Source organism: Lepidochelys kempii, chromosome 3 (genome assembly GCF_965140285.1).
Source record: "Lepidochelys kempii isolate rLepKem1 chromosome 3, rLepKem1.hap1, whole genome shotgun sequence".
NCBI lineage: Eukaryota > Metazoa > Chordata > Testudines > Cheloniidae > Lepidochelys > Lepidochelys kempii.
In genome coordinates this window covers 128,885,110-128,905,451 of record NC_136382.1, presented here as the reverse complement: position 1 = coordinate 128,905,451, position 20,342 = coordinate 128,885,110, and the positions used below count along the sequence as shown (strand labels likewise).

General features: G+C 42.9%; 1 protein-coding gene across 2 annotated transcripts; it reads left to right on the top strand.

Moving 5' to 3' along the window:
- The first annotated feature begins 307 nt into the window (after positions 1 to 307).
- DACT2 (dishevelled binding antagonist of beta catenin 2) lies at positions 308 to 18,381 on the top strand. 2 transcript variants are annotated; one of them, XM_073337958.1, is made up of 5 exons: positions 308 to 626; positions 7,562 to 7,694; positions 9,821 to 10,108; positions 13,474 to 13,986; positions 14,365 to 18,381. In XM_073337958.1, the coding sequence occupies exons 1-5, from the start codon at positions 393 to 395 to the stop codon at positions 15,267 to 15,269; spliced, it is 2,073 nt and encodes a 690-aa protein (XP_073194059.1). In that variant the 5' UTR covers positions 308 to 392; the 3' UTR covers positions 15,270 to 18,381. The 2 variants fall into 2 exon arrangements, with proteins under 2 accessions (XP_073194059.1, XP_073194058.1); XM_073337957.1 differs by having other exon boundaries at positions 13,474 to 18,381.
- Positions 18,382 to 20,342: the final 1,961 nt, after the last annotated feature.

Here is a 20,342-nt window from a genome sequence, read left to right as displayed (position 1 = left end):
CCCTGTCCCGCTCTCGCTGGGGCGGGAGACGGGCCCGTTCCCCCAGGGTCGGGGCGGGCAGAGCGGGACGTAACCTCTGGGGCTGGATCTGCCCTTGCCAAAGGCAGGCTCATCAGTCAGGCACCCGCACCACCCAGCCTCCTCCCGGCCGGGGGGAGGAGGGAAGGGCGGACGATCCCCCTCTACCCACGCAGATAGGTGCCCCCCCCCCCCGCCGCCCGCCTCCCGCCCCTTCTCCAAAACCGCAGGAGCCGCAGTGGCTCCGCAGCACTCCCTCTGCTCCGCTGCCAGCCGCAGGGAGAGGGCGAGCAGCTCCGGCCCCGACCCAGCGCCGCCCGCCCGGCTCGCTGCTAGCCCATTGCCATGGCCCGGGCGGGTGCCGGCCGCTGAAGATGCTGGGGGGGAGCCAGCAGCACCGGCCGGGCGGCTGGGATCGCTGCAGGGTCGGGGAGAGGCTGCACGCGGCCCTGGCCGGCCTCCAGGAGCTCCAGGTGCTGCGGGAGAAGCAGCGGGCGCTGGTGAGCGGGGCCCTGGCCATGCAGCCGCAGCCGGCAGCCCGAGGGGACCAGGCGCGTAGCAAGGAGCACAGGCTGGAGGCCACGCTGACTGCCTTGAAGGAACAACTGGTAAGGGACGAGGCGCCACCGCCAGGGAACCGCCCAGCTGTTCGGCCAGATGTTTTCTCTAGCACTGTGGGTTAAGGATCTGAGAGTGTGTTTTGTGCCTGCGGGCAGAGTGCAGATTAAGCGTGTGTGTGTAACTAGTTCTCTCCGTCTCTCATGCGCACCTATATAGGGTAGGTTCGACCAGGACGGCTCAGTAACCAGGCTGTGTCTGTACGGTATTTAGTCCCCACAGCGGTAGAAACACGTGCTCATGCACAGGTACGCGCTTGTGGCTACAACTCGCTGCTGTCTTTGACTTGTTCCATTCATAACTCTATTTTTATACTACCGTGTGGTGTGAGAGGGAAAACTTTGCCACTGTGCAATGCAACAGAAAATGATTTTTTTCCTCCTTCACATCCTGTTTCTTTAAGTAACATTTCCTGTCTGTATCAGATGATTTGAGCAACGAGTTTCACATTTTAAGGGCATAAGATTGTGACAACATGTGAATATGAGCTTAGTTTTGTATTTGGTTACTCCGCACATTGGAACATTTCAAGTTGGACCATATGAACTGGAACCATAAACTCACTGAACATTAAATCCCACCAAATGAGGGTAGATCCATCCTCATCCTATCCGCTCATTATACTCCACACCTGAATATAGCCATTATATGGACAACATACCCGCATAGCTCAATGTGTGTACTTTGACCCATTAAACTTTTACCCCTTAAACTTTTACCCCCAATCGGGGAGATTGCAGATTATGTATTCCTTACGCCACCCGCTCCTAAACCAAATTTCGCACCCCTTGATAATCTGTACCTTATTCCCTGATAACCAGAAACTTTTATGCTTAAGCTCTGTACCGTTTTCTTTTTACTTCAACATTATCTTAATAAAAAGTGTGAGTGGATTGTCTAGTGTGAAAATGATTATCTGGGGCAAAATGATAGGAATGAAGGATGAGTGATTTCCAAGGCACTGGTATTTGTGCCTGAAATTAATGTCTGTTTTACTTTTATTGATTATAACAGTATTATACATCATTTTTGATGCACTGTAATTTAGCCTGCTTGGGTTAAGAACAGTGGCTGCAGCTATCAATTCCGGCCAAATGATTTACAGCCCATTTCTATAGTTTGGCCCTGACTCTAGTTCTTTTTCACATTAAAATGTATGTTTTGGCTAAGTATGTCAAACACATTTTGTCTACACAACATACCAGTTTCCATCTTATTCTATGGGGTATGTAAATGTATTTGTCTTGTATGTTTATTATTTAAATAGAATGTAATAGGGGAGAATTAACAAAACTGGAAGTCAGCTCTTAAAGTCTTGTTTTTAGAGTGGGATCTTTTGTTTAGAGCAGTGATTGACCGCTTGATATGACCACATGTCTGAATATGCATTTGAAGGAAATCTGTGCTTAATTATTTAGAAGCGCTGCACAAGCATCTTTATGTGTCAAGTAGAAAACTTAGCTATGTCTTTTGAGGGAAATAATTTTGCGAAGACATGAATAAAACTACACGACTGGCAGTATTAATCAGCACTGACAGCCTTCCTGCATGCCAGTCATAATACATGGCACTGGTATATTCAGTTTCAGAATTCATGACTACAGCCACTGTTATAATGTTGTTTTATTTAATAAGATTTGGTTATGGTTTTTACTGAGTTTATTTTTCATCAGCCTAAAGTACATAACATAAATATAACGTGAAGGTCATGTGCCAGACAGAATGCTGAATGCTCTAACCAGTACTGTTTGTTCATAGGAGGACAAGGAATAAAGCTGATGATTAACTTGATTTAAGTAGTATACCTATCAGACTTGTCAGCACTCATCTTATTTAAAAGTAACCATTTAGAGCTGAAGATCAAACTTTTTCTAATGTATATATGTGGGGGAGTAATGGAGGGGGAAGGATCAGGAAAACTTCTGGCTTGCATCCCTTAAATACTTTGTTGTGGAATGGATTGCCTGATCAAAAGAGGGAAATAATTGAATTTGTTTGACATCAGCCTTGCATTTAACACTTGTACATTTTTGTGGAAGGAAAAAAAAATCTAAATTAGGACTGAAACTAGTTTCATAAGAAAGAATACAATCAAAGGCTAGAGGCTTTAATCTCTCTAGTACTGGCAATTACACACATCAGTAAACTCAAAGTTAATTCAGAGCTCTCTCCCTCCCCATATTGGTGGTAGACTTGGTCATCAGTTATCAATCAGGTGTGAAAACAGAAAGGATATTCATTAAGTGTAGGCAGTTTTATCAGACAGAATCTCAGAGTGAAAATTGGCTTTAACCTTCAGGGAACCTAAGCACCACTTGTGAAAACACAGCAGCAAGCATATCTTGATTAAAGTAAAAATTGCAGCACAAGTGTACTGCCAACAACTTGATTACCTGTCATTGATAATTTTAACTAATGGCTACACTTCATGTTTTTAACAAAAAGAAAAGATGATTTAAAGTATTTATTGCCTGCTCAAGACCAGTGGGTTAATATAAACACTTAGTGACCTCTGACCAAAGTGATCCATTGGTGTTTGACACAAGGTGTTGTGCTGTAATTACACATTTGTTTATATATTTTCCAACTAAGACGTGAAAGTGGAAGATTAGTTTTATCAGGACTTGTCTGGCCATTAATTATGCTTTCAAGAGGGTGAGGAAAACTAGACCATAAAATTCTACTTTTGAAATAAAAAGCAGATATAGCTGCGGGAATCATGAGAAATGTATTGTCCTAGTTCACCCTTCGAAAAGGACTGCTTTCACCAGGAGGTGTCACTACAGCCACGGGAAATAAGTAGAGATACTTTTTCCTGGGGGATGATGCCAAAAGGCACAAGAAAGGCTATATAGAGTTAGATTGGATTGTGTCATGTGTTGCGTAGCGACACACCACTTCTAATTAATATAGGTGGAGTCTAGATTTCCAGGTCCCAGACTGACAAACACAACATAGGTAAAGTTGTTCCCATCCACTAAGCAGCTCTTAAGTTGGAAGACTCAGATACAATATAGGAATGGTTAACCATGGGTTGGTCTTCAGTGTAGGTGAAATCAAATTTTAAGCATATTCTTGAACTGCACTACGGCATTTAGACTTTAGCAGGGTTGTAGCCTTGTTCAGGGACACAGTTGGGTGTCTTCTTCATAGCAAGAGCAGACCATGTCAAGTTTGCAATTGGATCCCTCCTCTCCATCCCCAGTAACTGTAACAGTGGGGATAGGATGAGACTCTCATTGCAGAGATGGTGAAGGGAAGCAACATTGAGTGGCTAGTTGCACTGACTATTAGAAAGCTAATCTAGTTTCCTGAGATGACATTTTGGTAGCATTGGGTAGAAGGAAGAGGAAAGAAGGTACTCAAACTTAGTAAAAATAAGTAATTGTGAGGTTCTTTAGGTATGTGAATGGGCAGAAATTCAAGGCAATATCACTCACTATTTCTCAAATGTTTCCCCAAATAATATTATTTATAAAATGAAATCAATTGAGTGCAATCATTTTGCATTGTCTAGTTCCGAATGAATTATCAGATTATGAAAATCTGGTGAAGGGACATGTAGGTTTATGCTGAAATGTCAAGAGAAAAGACATTCCAATCTCTTGGGTCTTGACAGATTCTATACACTGCAGATTACCATTGTCTCTCTGGTTTTACATGGGAGGAAGAGGAAAACTTATTTTAAAAATTTGATGTGTACCAGAAACCAAATGAAGTAATGCGTACTGTCAGAGCCTAAAGTTGTACCCACAGAAGTCAACAGTAAAGCCTCCCATCACTTCAAAGCTGCAATACTGGGCCCTAAATGATTGGCCAAGATTTTCAAAGGTGACTAGTGATTTTCAGTGCCTCAGTTTGGTGTGCCCACCTGCATTCTGAGAATCAGGCTCCTTTAAGGGTCTCAAATTGGGCATCCAAAAACTGAGGCCATCAAGAATACTAGTTGCTTGTGAAAATTTTGTCCCAGTTCCCCATGCAAGCAAGGACAGTGCCGTCTCATTGTACAGTGTACTGCAGACTTCTTCACATCTGTACACCTCCGAGTGAATATATCTTCACATCTCAAAGCAAATAGATGGTTTCATTCTGCCTCATGAAAAATTCATTTTGTGAACTGAGAAATCTTGAGTTTAGGATTTATTGTTCGGGGTGCTGCTTGCTGCTTTTTAAAAAAAATCTGAATAATTTTAAAAAGTATCTGAATAATTGAAGAAGCACTTGTTTTCTTGAAGCTTAGAAGGAGTTAATGAACAGTGTGGAGTCTCCCAGAAACATGAAAACCCTGTAGTGGGGGACAATGGGAAAGGGTTAACAAGGATGATGTAACTCATGCATATTGGTTAAAGCAAAAGCTCAAGGGTGTAATAAATAATCTTTGAATATCTGAGAGCCTTGTTGAACACTTTGTGGCCTCTCTGCCATTAATCAGAAACCTCAGACTGAGGGATTGGCTGGCAAAACATTAATCATTAAGCAATTAATTCCAGCCATCCAAACAAAACTTTTTGATTTCCTGAATAGGTGGGACCCAGGGAGGCACAACTTGTTTATTTTCCTCAAAACAATTCAAATAAACGAAAGGAGAGTTGAAAAGGTAATGTCCATCATGAGATGGAGAAGAAGTTCTTTGCTATTTAGGTCTTACCTTAACATTTCTTTTGTGACAGGAAGAACGAAAACCCTCCCCCTGTTTTGTTAGGAAGCAGTTGTTGGCTCGTGCCTAAGCCTTCTTGTACATATGGCACTAATAAAGGGCCTCACACCTCTTGTGCCTTGCAAGTTTCATCCAGTTCTTTAGGATTCCAGAGCAGGCTGGAGAGATCTTTTCAGTCCCTTGAGCAATGTTGCTAGCTCTTACAATTTTATTGTGAGTCTCATTAAAGTTCCAGCTCCTGGCACCTTGAAATTACATCAGAATGTCAGCGTCAGTTTTTGTTGTTGTTGTTATTGAAGTTTTTAGCTCTCATAGTTGTGGAGAAAAGCTTGAAAACATGAACCCTAAAGGTTCAAAACCCAGACGCCAAATAAAAATAACCCCAAAAATATATATATATTTTTAAATCACATGATTTTTAAGCCAACTTCATGGTTTTGGGATCCTGAACTCATTGATTTTGTTATATACCCATATAACTATAGAGAAATGTCTTGTAAGCAAACCAGATATGCTTGCTGTGCCCTGTGTGATAAGAAGGTAAATTTACTTTCTATAGTGTCCGTTCATCGTGAAGGATAAAGTGTTCTTAGAGACTGTGTTATACCAATAAAATAAAAACCAGCAGGATCTTATTAAAGGGGAAAAGGCAAAATACCACATTTATTGTGGTATTCAGAAAGAATCATAGTAAGCAGTTAGTTATAGCTATAACATTCCATTCAATCTCATATTTATTCACACATTCATTCATACACACACACACAGGTTCTGCAAGGTTGTTATCGTAGTTACCAGCCTTAGAGCTGCTCATGCCAAGCCACTGGCTAGGTGGCCTGGACATGAGGAGGGAGCAGGGCCTCGTCAGATGCTCATCTGATGCTCCTGGAAGTTGGTTTGCAGAATCAGACCCCAAAGTTCTCACTTTCTAGAGTCCATTTTTATAGGAATTTCTTCCTATGCCAGTCTATGGGAATTGCTTCATCATGCTGTTGCTGAATCAATCAGCAGATGGCACATTCCTGCACGTCCCGTGCTGCTAGATGTTATCTTGTTCTTTGGTTCTCCCATTCTTGAGGCTGTTGGGTGGATTCCAGTCTGCCTTCCGGGGGTCCTCTGGTTATTTCCACTTGACGCCTTCTTCAGCCGATGGACACTGGATTCTTAGGCTGGCACCTCTCTGATCATTCAGTTATTATCCACTCCAAGCATCCATCCACATACATCCTCCTTCTCTATTTTAATCACAATTGTTAATACAACAAAAGGGCGGGGAGTCTCTGGTTGCTGTTTCTGTTGTTACAGAGTATTGCTTTGAGTCTCTCTCTGTGTGAATTGCTTTGAGAACAGACTCTGTCTTAGAATGTACTAATGCAATTAGCAGCTTGCAAGTTTCACACATAGAGGGAGAGAAACAGTACCAAAGACCAAGAGACTTCTTAATTAGTAATACCTTGTAATTTAAACTATGGGGAATGAAACTCATTTGTGATTTTAATACAGAACTTCTTTAATATGATCCAACAACTGTACATACTGTTGTCTTGCTTATCCTCCACTAAGGCCATGTCTACACTACCACTTTTGTTGGTATAACTTATGTTGCTCCAGGGTGTGAACAAAACACCCCCCTGAGCGACATAAGTTACACCGATTGAAGCACTGGTATGGACAGCACTATGTCCGTGGGAGAGCTCCCACCAGCGGGGAGCTGGTTTTATTATGTCTACGGGAAGAGCGGCTACATGAGCGATCTTACAGTGGCGCAGTTGCATTGATACAGCTGTGTTGGTGTAAGCTCACTAGTGTAGACATGGCCTAAGATACAGCAGACCCTTCTGAGGTGAAATGTAGGAGATGTTGTTACCATTCTATATTAACACAACTATACAGTGGACCCAATGCAACCCCACTGGAGTCAGTGTAAAGTTTCCCATTGACATCAGAGGAAGTTGGATCAGTCCCAGTATGTTACAGAAAAGGAAGAGAAGAATAACTGTTTCAGTGTGAAAGTACACAGAAAATGTTTAGGGTAGGTAGGCAGAATACAGGAGATTCTGAGAAGCAGAGTGTTTTATACTTATGCCAGATTTCAGAGTCATCATATTAGCCAATTACTGCGGTCCTTAGCTGAGCAAAACTTTCAGTGGGACTTTTGCTTCAGGAGTACATAATTTGGTAATACACATGGCGAATTCACTATCTGGCCCTGAGATCCTAACTGTGACTATTCTTTATTTTCTCCTTCTTTCCATGACCTGTGAATAGTCTCGTTTAAGGAGACAGGATGTTGGCTTGAAAAGTCACCTGGATCAGCTGGACCAGCAAATAAGTGAACTGAAGCTGGATGTCAGGAAGACCTCGAGTGAATACCTTGACAGTGACAGCAGACCCAGCTCAGGTAATGCACTCGACAATTTATTTATTATGGTTCTCGTGGAATTTGTATGAATTCATAGACACTTAGAGTTTAAAACTAGAAGGAACCATGAGATCATCTAGTCTGACTTCCTATACAGCACAGGCCATTCAATTTCACCTGGTTACCCCTGTATTGAGCCTAATAACTTACGTTTGGCTGAAGAATATCTTTCAGAAAGGCATCCAGTCTTGACTGGAAGACATTCAGAGATGGAGAATCCACCACTTCCCTTGATTGTTTGTTCCAGTAGTCAGTCACCCTCACTGCTAATGATTTGTATCTGATTTCTAATTTGAATTTGTCTGGCTTCAGCTTCTTGTTATGCTTTTCTCTGCAAAATAAAAGACCCATTATAGTCTAGTATTTCCTCCCTGTCAAGGTACTCATACTCTAATCAAGTCACCTCTCAATCTTTTTGATGAGCTCTTTTCACTGTAAGGCATTTTCTCCAGCTCTCAAACTGTATTTGTGACTCTTTTCTGAACCCTCTCCAATTTTTCAACATCCTTTTAAAAAATGTGCCCACCAGGACTGGATGCAGTATTCCCGTGCCAGTCGCACCAATGCCCTACACAGAGGTAAAATCAACCTCTCCTCCTATTTGCTTCTTGATACATCCAGTGATCACATTGGCCCTTTTTGTCACAGCATCACACTGGGAGCTCATGTTCAGTCACTTGTTCACTATGACCCCTAAATTTTTTCCAGAGTCACTGCTTCCCAGGATACAGCCCCCCCACCCCTTCCCTTCTGCAGGTATGGAACTGCTAAATGAAACTCAGTGCATTAATTAAACATAAATAATATCTCTTGTGTGAAGTGGAAAATATTGGGGTATTTTAAGTTGTGCACATTAAAAATTCCTGCAATTAATATTTTTCTGTGGTGCTGTCTGAGAGCTGAGCAGAAATTAGACACCTTTCCATCATTCCTTCTCTTCAGATACAGTTTGGATTTTGGGTCCTCTGCTTTTGGCTGCTCAACTTGAGACACATCAAAGGTGCCGTATTTTCAGAAAGTGCTGAGCCACCATGCTCTGAAAATCAGACCCTTTTAAGCTGCCTCAGGTTGCCTAGCCAAAAACTGAGACACTCACAGTTACTAGTCACATTTGAAAGTTTACACTGTTATTTTCGGAAAAGAAAAAGACCTAGGAATAGATTATCAAAAGGCTCAGCTCTCATTTGAACTTCAAGCTTGTTAAACATGATCATGTGTTTAAAGTTAAGTAGGTGCTCACTTGTTATGCTGGTTGAGGGCCCAAAGTGAATAGATCAAGCCCAATACACTCCAGTTCAACTACAGTTTATCTTGTAGGACATCCAATCTCAATCAAAAAACCCAGGGATCATGAATTTACCACTGTAGCAAATGGCAAAGAGGAATTATTGTTTATTCATAGGGCCCTACCAAATTCACGGTCCATTTTGGTCAATGTCATGGTCACCGGATTTTAAAAATTATAAATTTCATGAATTCAGCTTTTTAAATCTGAAATTTCACGGTGTTATAATTGTAAGGACTATGACCCAAAAAGGACCTGTGGGACAGGGGTGTCGCAAGGTTATTGTAGGGGGGCAAGGGGGTTGCAAAACTACTACTCTTACTTCTGCATTGCTGCTGGTGATGGTGTTGCCTTCAGAGCTGGGCAGCTGGAGAGTGGCAGCTGCTGGCCGGGAGCCCAGTTCTGAAGGCAGAGCCACCTCCAGCAGCAGAGCAAAAGTAAGGATAGCCTAGTATGGTATTGCCACCCTTACTTCTGCGCAGCCTTCAGAGCTGGGCATCCAGCCAACAGCCGCCACTCTTCGGCTACCCAGCTCTGAAGGCAGCACAGAAGTAAGGGTGGCAATACCGTGACCCCCCTAAAATAAGCTTGCAACCCCCCCCTGCAACTCCCTTTTGGGTCAGGACCCCCAATTTGAGAAATGCTGGTTTTCCCCATAAAATCTGTACTGTATACGGTAAAAGCACACAAAAAACCAGATTGCACAGGGAGAGACCAGTTTTCATGGTCCGTGACTCGTTTTTCATGGCCCTGAATTTGGTAGGGCTGTAGTTATTCACTGTAAGCCAGAAAGATTTTTGTATTTATTTGAACTCTACAGGCTTTTACGACCTGAGCGATGGTGGTTCCTGCTCACTATCCAACTCTTGCACATCTGTGTACAGTGAGTCCATATCCTCCTCCCACACCAGTCTGTTGCCGAGCTGTCAGCAGCCCAAAACACGGCTCAGTGTCTTTGATTATCGGCCCAAGTCTGCAGATGAAACCACTGTGCACACCACTAAGTTCCAGCACCAGGGAGTCTATGTCAGTGATGGATGTCGAATCAAGGCTAGCACGGACATTTCTGGAACTCCTGCCAGGTCCAGACCCAGGCCAGTTTCCACAGGTAATTGGTTGCAGAACTGAACGATGTGAAGGGAAGAAGAATGTTGATAGTCCCACTTATTACATTTAGCATCATAGTGTGACGTATGAATAGTGTAGCTAATAGAATAGTGTGCATTTGAAACACACACAAGCAATAAATAAATAAATAAAATCAAACTACTTACTGCCTAATTCTCAGCTATAGCATAGTTAGGCGCCTTTAACTAATAACAGACAAGGAGGATATTTGCAAGTAGATCAGTATATAAGACCTGAGAAGTTATCGTAATACTTGTTTGACTAATTTTGATTAAACTTCCCAGCATTTGAGTTTGCGAAATCAGCAAAATAGCAGCTATTTTGTGAAATATCTTGCATGAGCTGACAGAGGTGTGTGAAAATTCAACCTGGGAAAAATAGCAAAAATGTGTTAATTTATTGAGAAAGATTGCAAAAATCTGAGCAGAAGGAGGGAGCTGCCCTCTTAAGCATAGATTGTCTCAGGGAAGTATTTAAGTTTTTGGTGTCTGTTTTCCCATTCTATTGTACAGTGAGAATGATCGCATTTACCTACCTACCTACCCACCTACATTCATAAGGCTGTGGACAGCTTAAACCTTGTTTACATTCAGATTTTACTATTTACAGCTCAGGTTAACAGACACAGAGAGGTTAATTGATCTTTCCTGGGTCTCAGTGTGGCCTACTGAAATAGGCAGGGGCCTGAGAGCCAGCCTTGGGTTGAAATCCTGGGTCTGATGTTGACTTACTTTGTAACCTTGATTCTAGCAAGTCTTCTGTTTACCCAGAAATAAAGGGTGAATAATAATTTACCTCCTACATAAGGGTCTTGTGAGACCTAACTAAAGAATGTTTATAAATTGCTATGTAAGAGCAAAATATTAAGGACCCTTAGAGGCAGAAATAGAACTTTAGTTAATGGTTCCAGCCCTGTCCTTGTTCCTCTATATCTGTGGTTCTCCTCCCTAGCAGTTTCTTTCCATGACCCCAGAGTTTTCAACAGATAACCACTTTGGGGGGAGGGTGCTGCTGGGTGAGGGGATGAGTGATGTTGGGTGGGAAAGGTGGAGAAGGTAGGGATGGTGTGTTCTAGGATGCTATAGCTCATCCCTTCTCTCCCAGCCACTGCCTGCTATTCGCTCGTTTTGCGGAAGTGCAACTTCCAGATGCTGTGAGCTGCATGAACAGTCTGGCTGTGGCGTCCAGGCAGCCAACTCCACAGCATCTTGAAGAGGCAGTTCCTGCAATGTTGAGTGTGGGGTGCAGAGGAAGTGAGGAAGAGCTACTGTGGGTCAGAATAGCGACAACAGGAGAAGAGAGCAAACTTCTCTTTCCCTCTCCAGTGCTTGTCCTCTTTGGGCCCTATTGCCTGCCCGTTTTAGACAGGCTGAAATTTTTATTCTGCTTGCAGTGTGCTAGGTCCCAGGACGTTAGAGAGACAACAGAAGTTGGTCCAGTAAAAGTTATGACCTCACTCCCTTGTTGCTCGCTCTCTCTAGCAGGGGTGATTTTACTGTGAGCCGATGATCAGCCTCTTGCAACTCCCTACTCAGTTCCAACCCACAGGCTGAGAATCGCTGCCCTAGAGTAAGGTTTCTCAAACCATGGGTTGCGACTCAAAATTGGCTTGCTAGAATGTGTCCAAGGGTTGCGGGGCTGGCTGGGCTTGGCTCCCCACTCTGGGCTTTACAACCTTGTGCACAGAGTCATGTAACTGTTCAGGTTTGGCCCAGCTGTCCCTTTGTCATGCCCCCCGGGGGAGGCAGGCTTAGGTCTGGAGGCATCTCGGGTGGTCTTTGGGTCACAACAGGGCCATCAAGGTTTACAAACGGGTCCTGAGCCAAAAAAAGGTTGAGAACCACTGCTCTTTTGGGGCTACGGATGGTGACTTCTTGGAAAATGTGCTCCATTACTCCTGTTTGAATTTTTGTACAGTTTTTTATTTTCATCCTGGTAAAGAGTGAGTCAGTAGACTTCGTTGTGGGGCTCTGAAACAGCAGTAGGTCAAAGTGCACGAGCGGAGCAGCAGTGTCCATACAGCCAGTTATTATGGTGTATATTCACTCCTCAGCTGGCCGTGTATTAACTATGCATTTAGACAAGGCCTCAGACACAGTGGAGGATCTAAACCGTGTCTATTTCTCTTTTGGGGTGAAGATAATTCTTAGTCTGTTCCTCCAAATGTCTTTTTAAAACACACACACGCCTACCTGCCAAAGAATTTTCCTATGTTCCTCCCATTTAATAGTCTCATAAGTGTTGCCTGCGAGAATCAAAGACTCCCAAGAACAGTGAATGCAGAGCGGGTGACTCACCTCAGAAAGGCAACCCTCTGCAACTTTGTGACCAAATGAACGGAAAAGATCCAATTAAGAGGTTTCATTGGATTCTGGGGGGAGGAGGCGTGAGCCTGTAAAATGCAAAATGCGTCTAAATGGCTTTCCAGTGTAGTTAAAGTGTTGGTGCTCACTGCAGCGTCTCACTGAGGCAAAATGTAAAAGAACACAGCAGTAGTTGCCAGCACTGAAGGGATTAGGAGACACTTTGACTTGAGCTCCATTAAGTCTGGTTAAAGCAGTTGGTTCAGGACTGTAGATTTCAAAAGACACATGAACCAGGATGGGGAGGGGAGTTTGAATGCAAAGTTAACCATTAGAACCAATAATATTAACTGTTTACCTCCTGGGAATTTCAATAATTTATTTCCTCAGTTGCTATGCGAAGCCTAACCCTCAGAGAGTCTCTAGCTGGTCCCAAGAGGAAAGAATTAACAAATTCTGCTAGGTTTTACTGGATTTTTTATGACATTTGACTTTAGACTTCCTGGTACTTCAATTCTTTTTATATCTCTCCTGGGAGATAGTCTTTTCTTTTTTAGTGCCTTTTGATCTGTGTAGTTTAAAACATTTTAATGGCACAAGCATTAATTTCTCTTAAGTGACCACAGTTTAAACCTCAAGTAAGACATGGGTTCAGTCATTTGGTTTTAAAATCATTGGTCCAGATTCCGATCATTATATACCAATGTAAACCCACTGAAAGCAGCTGTGTTACTGAGGATTTACACTGGTGTAACTGAAATGAGAATCTGCCCTTTTGCATTTACTATTCATTGTTTTTTCATAGGTGTGTTTCTAAAGCATGTTTTCCTCATACTTTTACGGTCTCAGCAAGAAGATAATACAAAGAAATGCAGAGTTCTTGGGGTATTAAAGCTTATTTTTGTCATGATTACACTAAAATTCTCATTAATGACAAAGGATATGAAATAGTCTCTGAAATATGTCCTTGAAATATAAGGTGTGGCAACAGAAGAAATTACCTGTGATATAACTCTTTGATTTATTTCCATTCAATATCCAGGTGACCTGGAAAGACTCCTACCAGAAGACACTGGATTTCAGAAAGTGACAAACCCCAAATTCGTGCCCCCCCTTTGTCATGGAGTGGAATTCCAGTTCCAGAGTGTGGACCCAAAATACCAAAATGACTTGGTCTCCAAGAGTGGCAATGATGTGTATCCTTACCCAAGCCCTCTTCATGCTGTGGCTTTACAAAGCCCACTTTTTTCTTTGGTGGGGGTACCGTTGGAAACAGACAACCACCCTTCCCCCAGTAAACCCACGCCTAATGTTACAGGTCCCAGCTTGATTAGGACTAGGCCAGTCATTGAGGCCAGACCAGGGGGTTATATCAACAAACTGCTGCAGCTGACAAGATGCAGAGGGAACAATCACGCAGATGCCAGTGAGAGGGTTTCAACAAAGAGCCAGCCATCCACAGTGCCCCAGAGACTCATTATAACCCCCAGCACCGGTGGAGTGAAAATTAGCAGCAGCAGCAACCAGCTGGAAAAACAAGGGAGCTCTCTGGAAGGTAACAAAGCCGAAGGGAAACTGCAGAGGGAGGTGCCTGAAGGGGAATGTGCCAAGCAGCAGGGGACTGTGCACTGTATGAATGTAGAGCAGCCATCCACGCTGCCTGACCCAGAGCCATCAGCTGTAAATAGTTGTTACCCTGCCAAGTCAACAGCCAGGGGCTCTCCTCTGGCAGAAGCAGTGGGGAGTGGCCTGGAGCACAGTTCCTCCTGCTCACAGATATGCTACAAGGTCTCTAGTCCAGGTATCTTGAACACTAAAGCTATCCTGCCCAAAAAGCCTAACAGAAGGTGTGGCACCCTCAAGCTGGCTAATGCTGAGGGCGATGAGCCAGTGACTCAGAGTGAATTTGTTCACGCCCAGTTTGTCCCTGCAGAATCCCATCAAGTCAGAGTGAGGTTTGCCAGCTCCAAAATGAAGTCTGTGAAGGTTAAGAGAAGGAACAGTGAGAAGGTGCTACGGCCTGGGAAGCAGACCCTTTGTGCAGAAAAGTCAAGGGGAGCCCATGTAGCTGCCAGGCTGCCTGTTGAGTGGAATCTGCCTCAAAGACAGCACGGAGGAAAGAACCTTATCAGGAGACCTACATACACTGGAGAGGTTACTGGCAGGTCTTGTTCAGAGTCCAGCCTATTCCCCGTTCAATTCCGAATCCCCCCAGCACCATCCAGGCCTGAACTTTACCGGGCATCTGCTAATGCACTCTATTCTCTTGAAACAGCTTACGTAGACACAGCCGCCAAGAAAAAACAGCGTAAGTGGCAGTCCACTGTGGAAATCTCAGCAAAGGCCCACCTTGCCAGCCTCTCTAGTGGCTTTGGCCTAGGGCCACCAAGACAGCCAGTAAGGAGAGCAGGGGTCCTGCGTACTGTAAGCATGAGGGCACGTTCGAAGCATCACCGCCAGGGAACTTATGCCAAAAGCGAGTCAGACCATTCTGAATACTCTGCTGAATGTGCTTCCCTCTTCCACTCCACCATTGCAGAGACCAGCGAAGGCGAGGTCAGTGACTACACAACCAACCGCTTTGGGGACAGTGAGTCGAGTGAAAGTGATTCAGAGGGCAGCAGCAATAGCAGCAGCCTCACTCTTGACTATGATGATGCTGATGAAAACGAGTTGGTCTGGCCCGAAGCTTCTGTTAGGCAGCCAGCAGCTGTCCTGACCTCTTCCAAGCCTCTTCCCCCCATGCCTAAAATCTGTCGCATCAAAGCTTCAAAGGCACTGAAGAAGAAGATTAGGAGATTCCAACCTGCCAGTCTAAAGGTTATGACCATGGTTTAAGTGAGAGCAAACATCTGTTTATCCCAGTGAGATATCCTGCTGGCTCTGGCTTATTTACAAAACAAAAGGACTGATGCTCAAAGGAAAGGACAGTTTTAAAGGAACTCTGAACAACCTCCAGATCCATATAAGGGACCTTTTCATTTGCTAACGGCCATATATTTGACCCTGTATATCTAATTTCCTCTTTTGCCAGGTAGTCTGTAAATATGTATTTGTGTATATAGCATGATGCCTTTTCTTCCTATACTTCAGAGGTCACTGCGATTAAAAACGAGCTGGCAAGCCCAAACAGCCTCAGCCATAAGATTTTCTGGGAAAGGCTTTCAGTGTCTGTTGCCCATGTGCAGCCACGAGCTTCCCCAGTTTGAGATACAAAGGCCTCTGAAGAAGGGCAGCTCTTCCCCAGCTGAAGATACTGAAGCTACCCTACGCTAAGGATCTCTCCACAACCTGAGATGTCAGTTTTCTCCCAGTGAGACGCCTGTGCACTCCTCCTATTAGCCATCCATCTTTTCCTGTGCCCATCTGGTAGAGAACTAGAGAGCTCTCCTTGGTTTTCTCCAGATTAGGACGGACCATTCCCACACCAGCCCCAGTCACTAGGAGGCCGGGCCCCTTCTTCAATAGAAATAATTAAAGTTTGAGAGGAGGGGATGTATTTGTGAATAAGAACAAGATTTTGATTCTGTTACTGTTTACAAAATTGAGGGTATAAATAAGATTTAACCCCCCCCCCCCTTTTATGTTATTTCATTTATTCATGTGGTGTTGTTTTTTTGAATGGGTAAAAGAATGTTAAGGATGCTCCACATCATAGTGTGCAAATAGCTGGGGCTGAGAACACAATAACTCTGCCCCTGCGGTTGCAGACTCAATAAATACTATTTAATATACTCCAGAAAACTGTTGCTCTCTGGCTTCCTGAAAGAAAATGATTCAGTTTTATTAGCAGCTGATCTGAAATGCAAAGGTTCTAAAGGGCCAATGCTTGCCAGCGGTACCATAGGGACAAAAAGAAAGGTCCATGGTTTCACTATGATTTTATGTGTCTCTTTTTCCAGACAGGGTGTTTCTCAGTCAAGAGTTACTAGAGTTTGGTTGACCTTTATCACTAAGTCTTTTGGGTCTGTAGTCTAAGAAGCCTTGGGCCTGTAGTCCACTATACGCTGATGGAATGAGTTAACTGCTTTAAAAAAAAAAAAGCACTTGCATGCAAGGGTTAATGTTGATAAGCTATTAAAATAAGCTTTAAACAAAATCGAGACATAAACAGAAAACCTTCCTGGATTTGAGTGCACTCCTGTTCTATGGACTGTGGGAAACAAGTCTTTCCAAGCAGCTACTCTGAGGTCTGCAGTACCTACAAGTGGCACCAGTGTGATTTCACTTTTTAACTAGGCAGAGTAGAAGAAACTTACATAGTGATGTGTGAATTTACCAGTTAAAGATGAAGCCAATTGTATTTTGCATTTAAAAATGAACATATTTAAAGTGTAGGCTGACATTAAATGTTTCTGTGACTAGAAATGAGCGTGTCTATTTTAGGCAAAGTGGTGTAAAAGTGTAAGCAATTTTTGGTAGTCAAAGCTAGGCTTTGATGTTTACACTCCAGTAAGACAAATGGGGGAAATTCACACTTCACACTTGGTATTATATTGTGTCAGTGTGTCTGGCTGCAGAACAAACAAGATGATTTATGGCACGATGGCTTTCTTCAGTACCAGCAGTACTTTTTTCATAAAAGCTTTGATTCTGGAGAACATGGAAAAAGTTATATAAGGAACTTTAAATACATGGATTTTCCTCATGTATGGGTTTTTGTTGCTTCTCCTTGGAAGAAGATCATTGTACAATCCTTTGATTTAAGCCAGGTTAGTTTCAACCAAGAGCATCCTATCTTTGTACCAGACCACAATCTCATTGTCACACACGTTGAAAAGTACATTGTTGACCCCTCACATTCATACACAGAAGTAGATACTTTGAGATATGTAGCAAAGTACTCTGTACATCTGAGTCTGTAACATAGCTCCATTAATAACACTCAAGGTGCTTTGATTTTTGAGTGAACAGCTCTGGAAAACATTAGACTGACAAATATTTTGAAGTGCTTTATGTATATATTTAAGTAGCATGAAAACTGGACAGTGTATACCATAAAGACTAAAAATATGTTATCAAATATATTCTGCAAGTGCAATGCATTTTATAAAAAAATATAACCGTAACCAAGAGGCTGCCACCACAGAATTGGGTGCATTTTGGTGCACAATGTGCCCTATTTTGGATGAAAAACAGCACGTTGCTTGACAGTTTCCATTCTAACTCCCATTTTCACTCACTCAGAATTTTCTGAAATTCTTGCCTTTCAGGCTCATATTCTTTATGCTTGGCCTATTCCCAAAAGTGAATTTTATGGAAAGTTTTAAAGTGGTTTTGAGTACCGTGTGTATATGGAAAATATGGCCACACTACTGCAACTGAGTACATGCAAGCACATACCTTCACCCATTCAATGACTTCAATGGGTCTCCGTGTGGGTTTAGCATTAACACCTGAGTTCAATCCATTACATGTACACACTCTTCCCTTAATAAAAATGTTGCTACTTGTTTTTAAGCATCTCTCTTGCTGAAATGGCATGGGGGAGTTTGTTTTTCTAGGTTAGTAACAATTTTTTTGCTATCTGTGCCTTGGCATTGTTTTTGACTAGAGATTTGAACTGTTTTGTTTGTTTTTTAAATTTGAGGGTTCAGAAAACAAGTTTAAACTGATGTATTTATTTTTCTGTAATCTAAACCCATCCCCCCTAAAAAAGAGGTTAAAGTAAAAAACAACAAAAGGCAAGGAAGAAAGAATCCTAGCCTGTGTGTTGGGAAGAGAAGAGTAATTCAATCAAGCCTAATTTAATGATGTCCAGTTTACAGATTAATTCCAAGTTCTGCTGTTTCTCGTTGGAGTCTGTTTTTGAAGTTTTTTTGTTGAATAATTGCAACTTTTTGGTCTGTAATTGAATGTCCAGGGAGCTTGATGCACTGCATGCATCTGATGAAGTGGGCTTTAGCCCACGAAAGCTTATGCTCAAATAAATTTGTTAGTCTCTAAGGTACCACAAGTACTCCTCGTTCTTTCTGCTGATACAGACTGACATGGCTACCACTCTGAAACCTATAGACAGTATCTCCTTAGTGGACTGTGATCACCAATAACTCTGAAGATTCAAGTTCAACTTTCAAATCTACGATGGTCAAAAGTTGGACCATCCATCCCTTTTTTGTCTAATCCTGGAATTATCAATGCTAAGGGGTTTTTAAGTGTAAGAAAGTCAGCACTGGAATAACTTGGATGCCAAGGAGCCAGATAAATGGTGTAGTAAGCCCCCCCCCCACTGTAATTTTTGGTTTTTCAACTTTCTATTGATTCCTTGGCATATACGTTACACTAATGCAATATCCTTTACATATCACCAGAGTGAGCATAAGTATCTTTAAGGGACTCTGAGTGTCTGATTCTCCACCGCCTTACACCTTGTGTAGTCATTTGCACCAGTGCAATACGGTCAAATCAGAATCACACAAGTGGTAAAATTTTGCACCTGCTTTGCGATTGTGTAAAGGATTACACAAAGGGTAAGGCAGTGGAGAATCAGGCCCAAAGAGTCTAGTGAGTAAGAAGGGGTAGAGCAGGTCAAAGTTAAGCATCACCTTTGATTTTGGTCCAGTGAGGTGAATGAATGAGCCTGCATGTAGCAGAGATTGTTTGAATGAGTGTGACAAACAGATGTGAGGGGGGAGATAAGTGTGAGAACTAGGAAGAGGAGAGAGAAAAGGGAGAGTTGATGAAGACTAGAAAGTGAAAGGATGTCTGAGCAAAGGAGAAAGTTAAGAAATTAAGACAAAAGCATAAAAAATTCATAGACTTCAAGGCCAGACGGGACCGTTATCGTCATCTCGTCTGACCTGCCTATCACAGGCCATAGATTTCACCAGGTTTTCTGCAAGAACAGAAAACCCATGAAAGAGGAGAGAGCTCTGAAGCAAAAGGAGAAGAGCAAGAAATAAGGTAGGACTCTCAGCAGAGGAGTTGGTTTTGTTTTTTGTTTTAAGAGCTGGATCTGCAGGTACAGGGTTAAAAAAATACAATGAAGGGGTTTGGGAATGAGAAACCAGCCAAAAGGACACCAATGTGGGGAATCCCATTTCTCTCCTCGTTCTCTTTAATATAGCTTCTCATCAATTTTATTCTGAAAGGGAAGAGGTGGATTTTTTGGTTGAGAAAAAGGAAAGGGGTGAATTGGCAATCGTTGTTCCCAACTACTCAATACATCTCCCTGAACCCCTATTCTATTTCTGTTGTATTCAGGTTCTTATACCTCTCGGCTGGACTACACTGGAAAAGTGTCACTCGAGGGTGTGAAAAATCCACACCCCTGAGCGAAGTAGTTTAACCATCCTAAGTCCCTGAGTCAACAGTGCTAGCTTCTGCCTCTCGGAGGATGTGGATTACCTATGCGGACAGAAGAACCCCTCCCATTAGGTAGCGTCTACACTGAAGCGGTACAGCAGTGCTGCAGTAGACTGCGGTAGTGTTTCAAGTGTAGACAAGCCCTTACTCATCACTGTAGTGCCTGAGTGCCTTCCAGAAGCATAGTAAGCAGCATGGCTATATGTCTGTCACGTGTTGTTTATTCTCTCATCCTCTCCTGGGGGAGAAAAGTGTGCAGCGGACTGTCTTGTTTTGGTAGGGTTTTATGTTTTGGGGGTGGAGGGGGGGGTTATATACATGTTGCTATGTGATTATGTTAGAGAAGACAAGGTCAAACAAATGCATTTGAAGCAGAGAAGGTGGTAAGATTTCTCCTGAATCCCACCTTACTCAATTCACAACAGGTAATACCCGCTAGTGGTTTCTCTCTTTGAAAATCTGGGCAAGCTGCAGCAGATTGAAATAGCTCAACACTTCCTCTGAAACAGAATCACAGATTCTAAGAGCCCAATCGCCCTGACTATGTTTGGGTCCAGGCTGTAAGACCGGCTCCTCAGCTCCAGATGAAGTCAATGCAAATTAAGA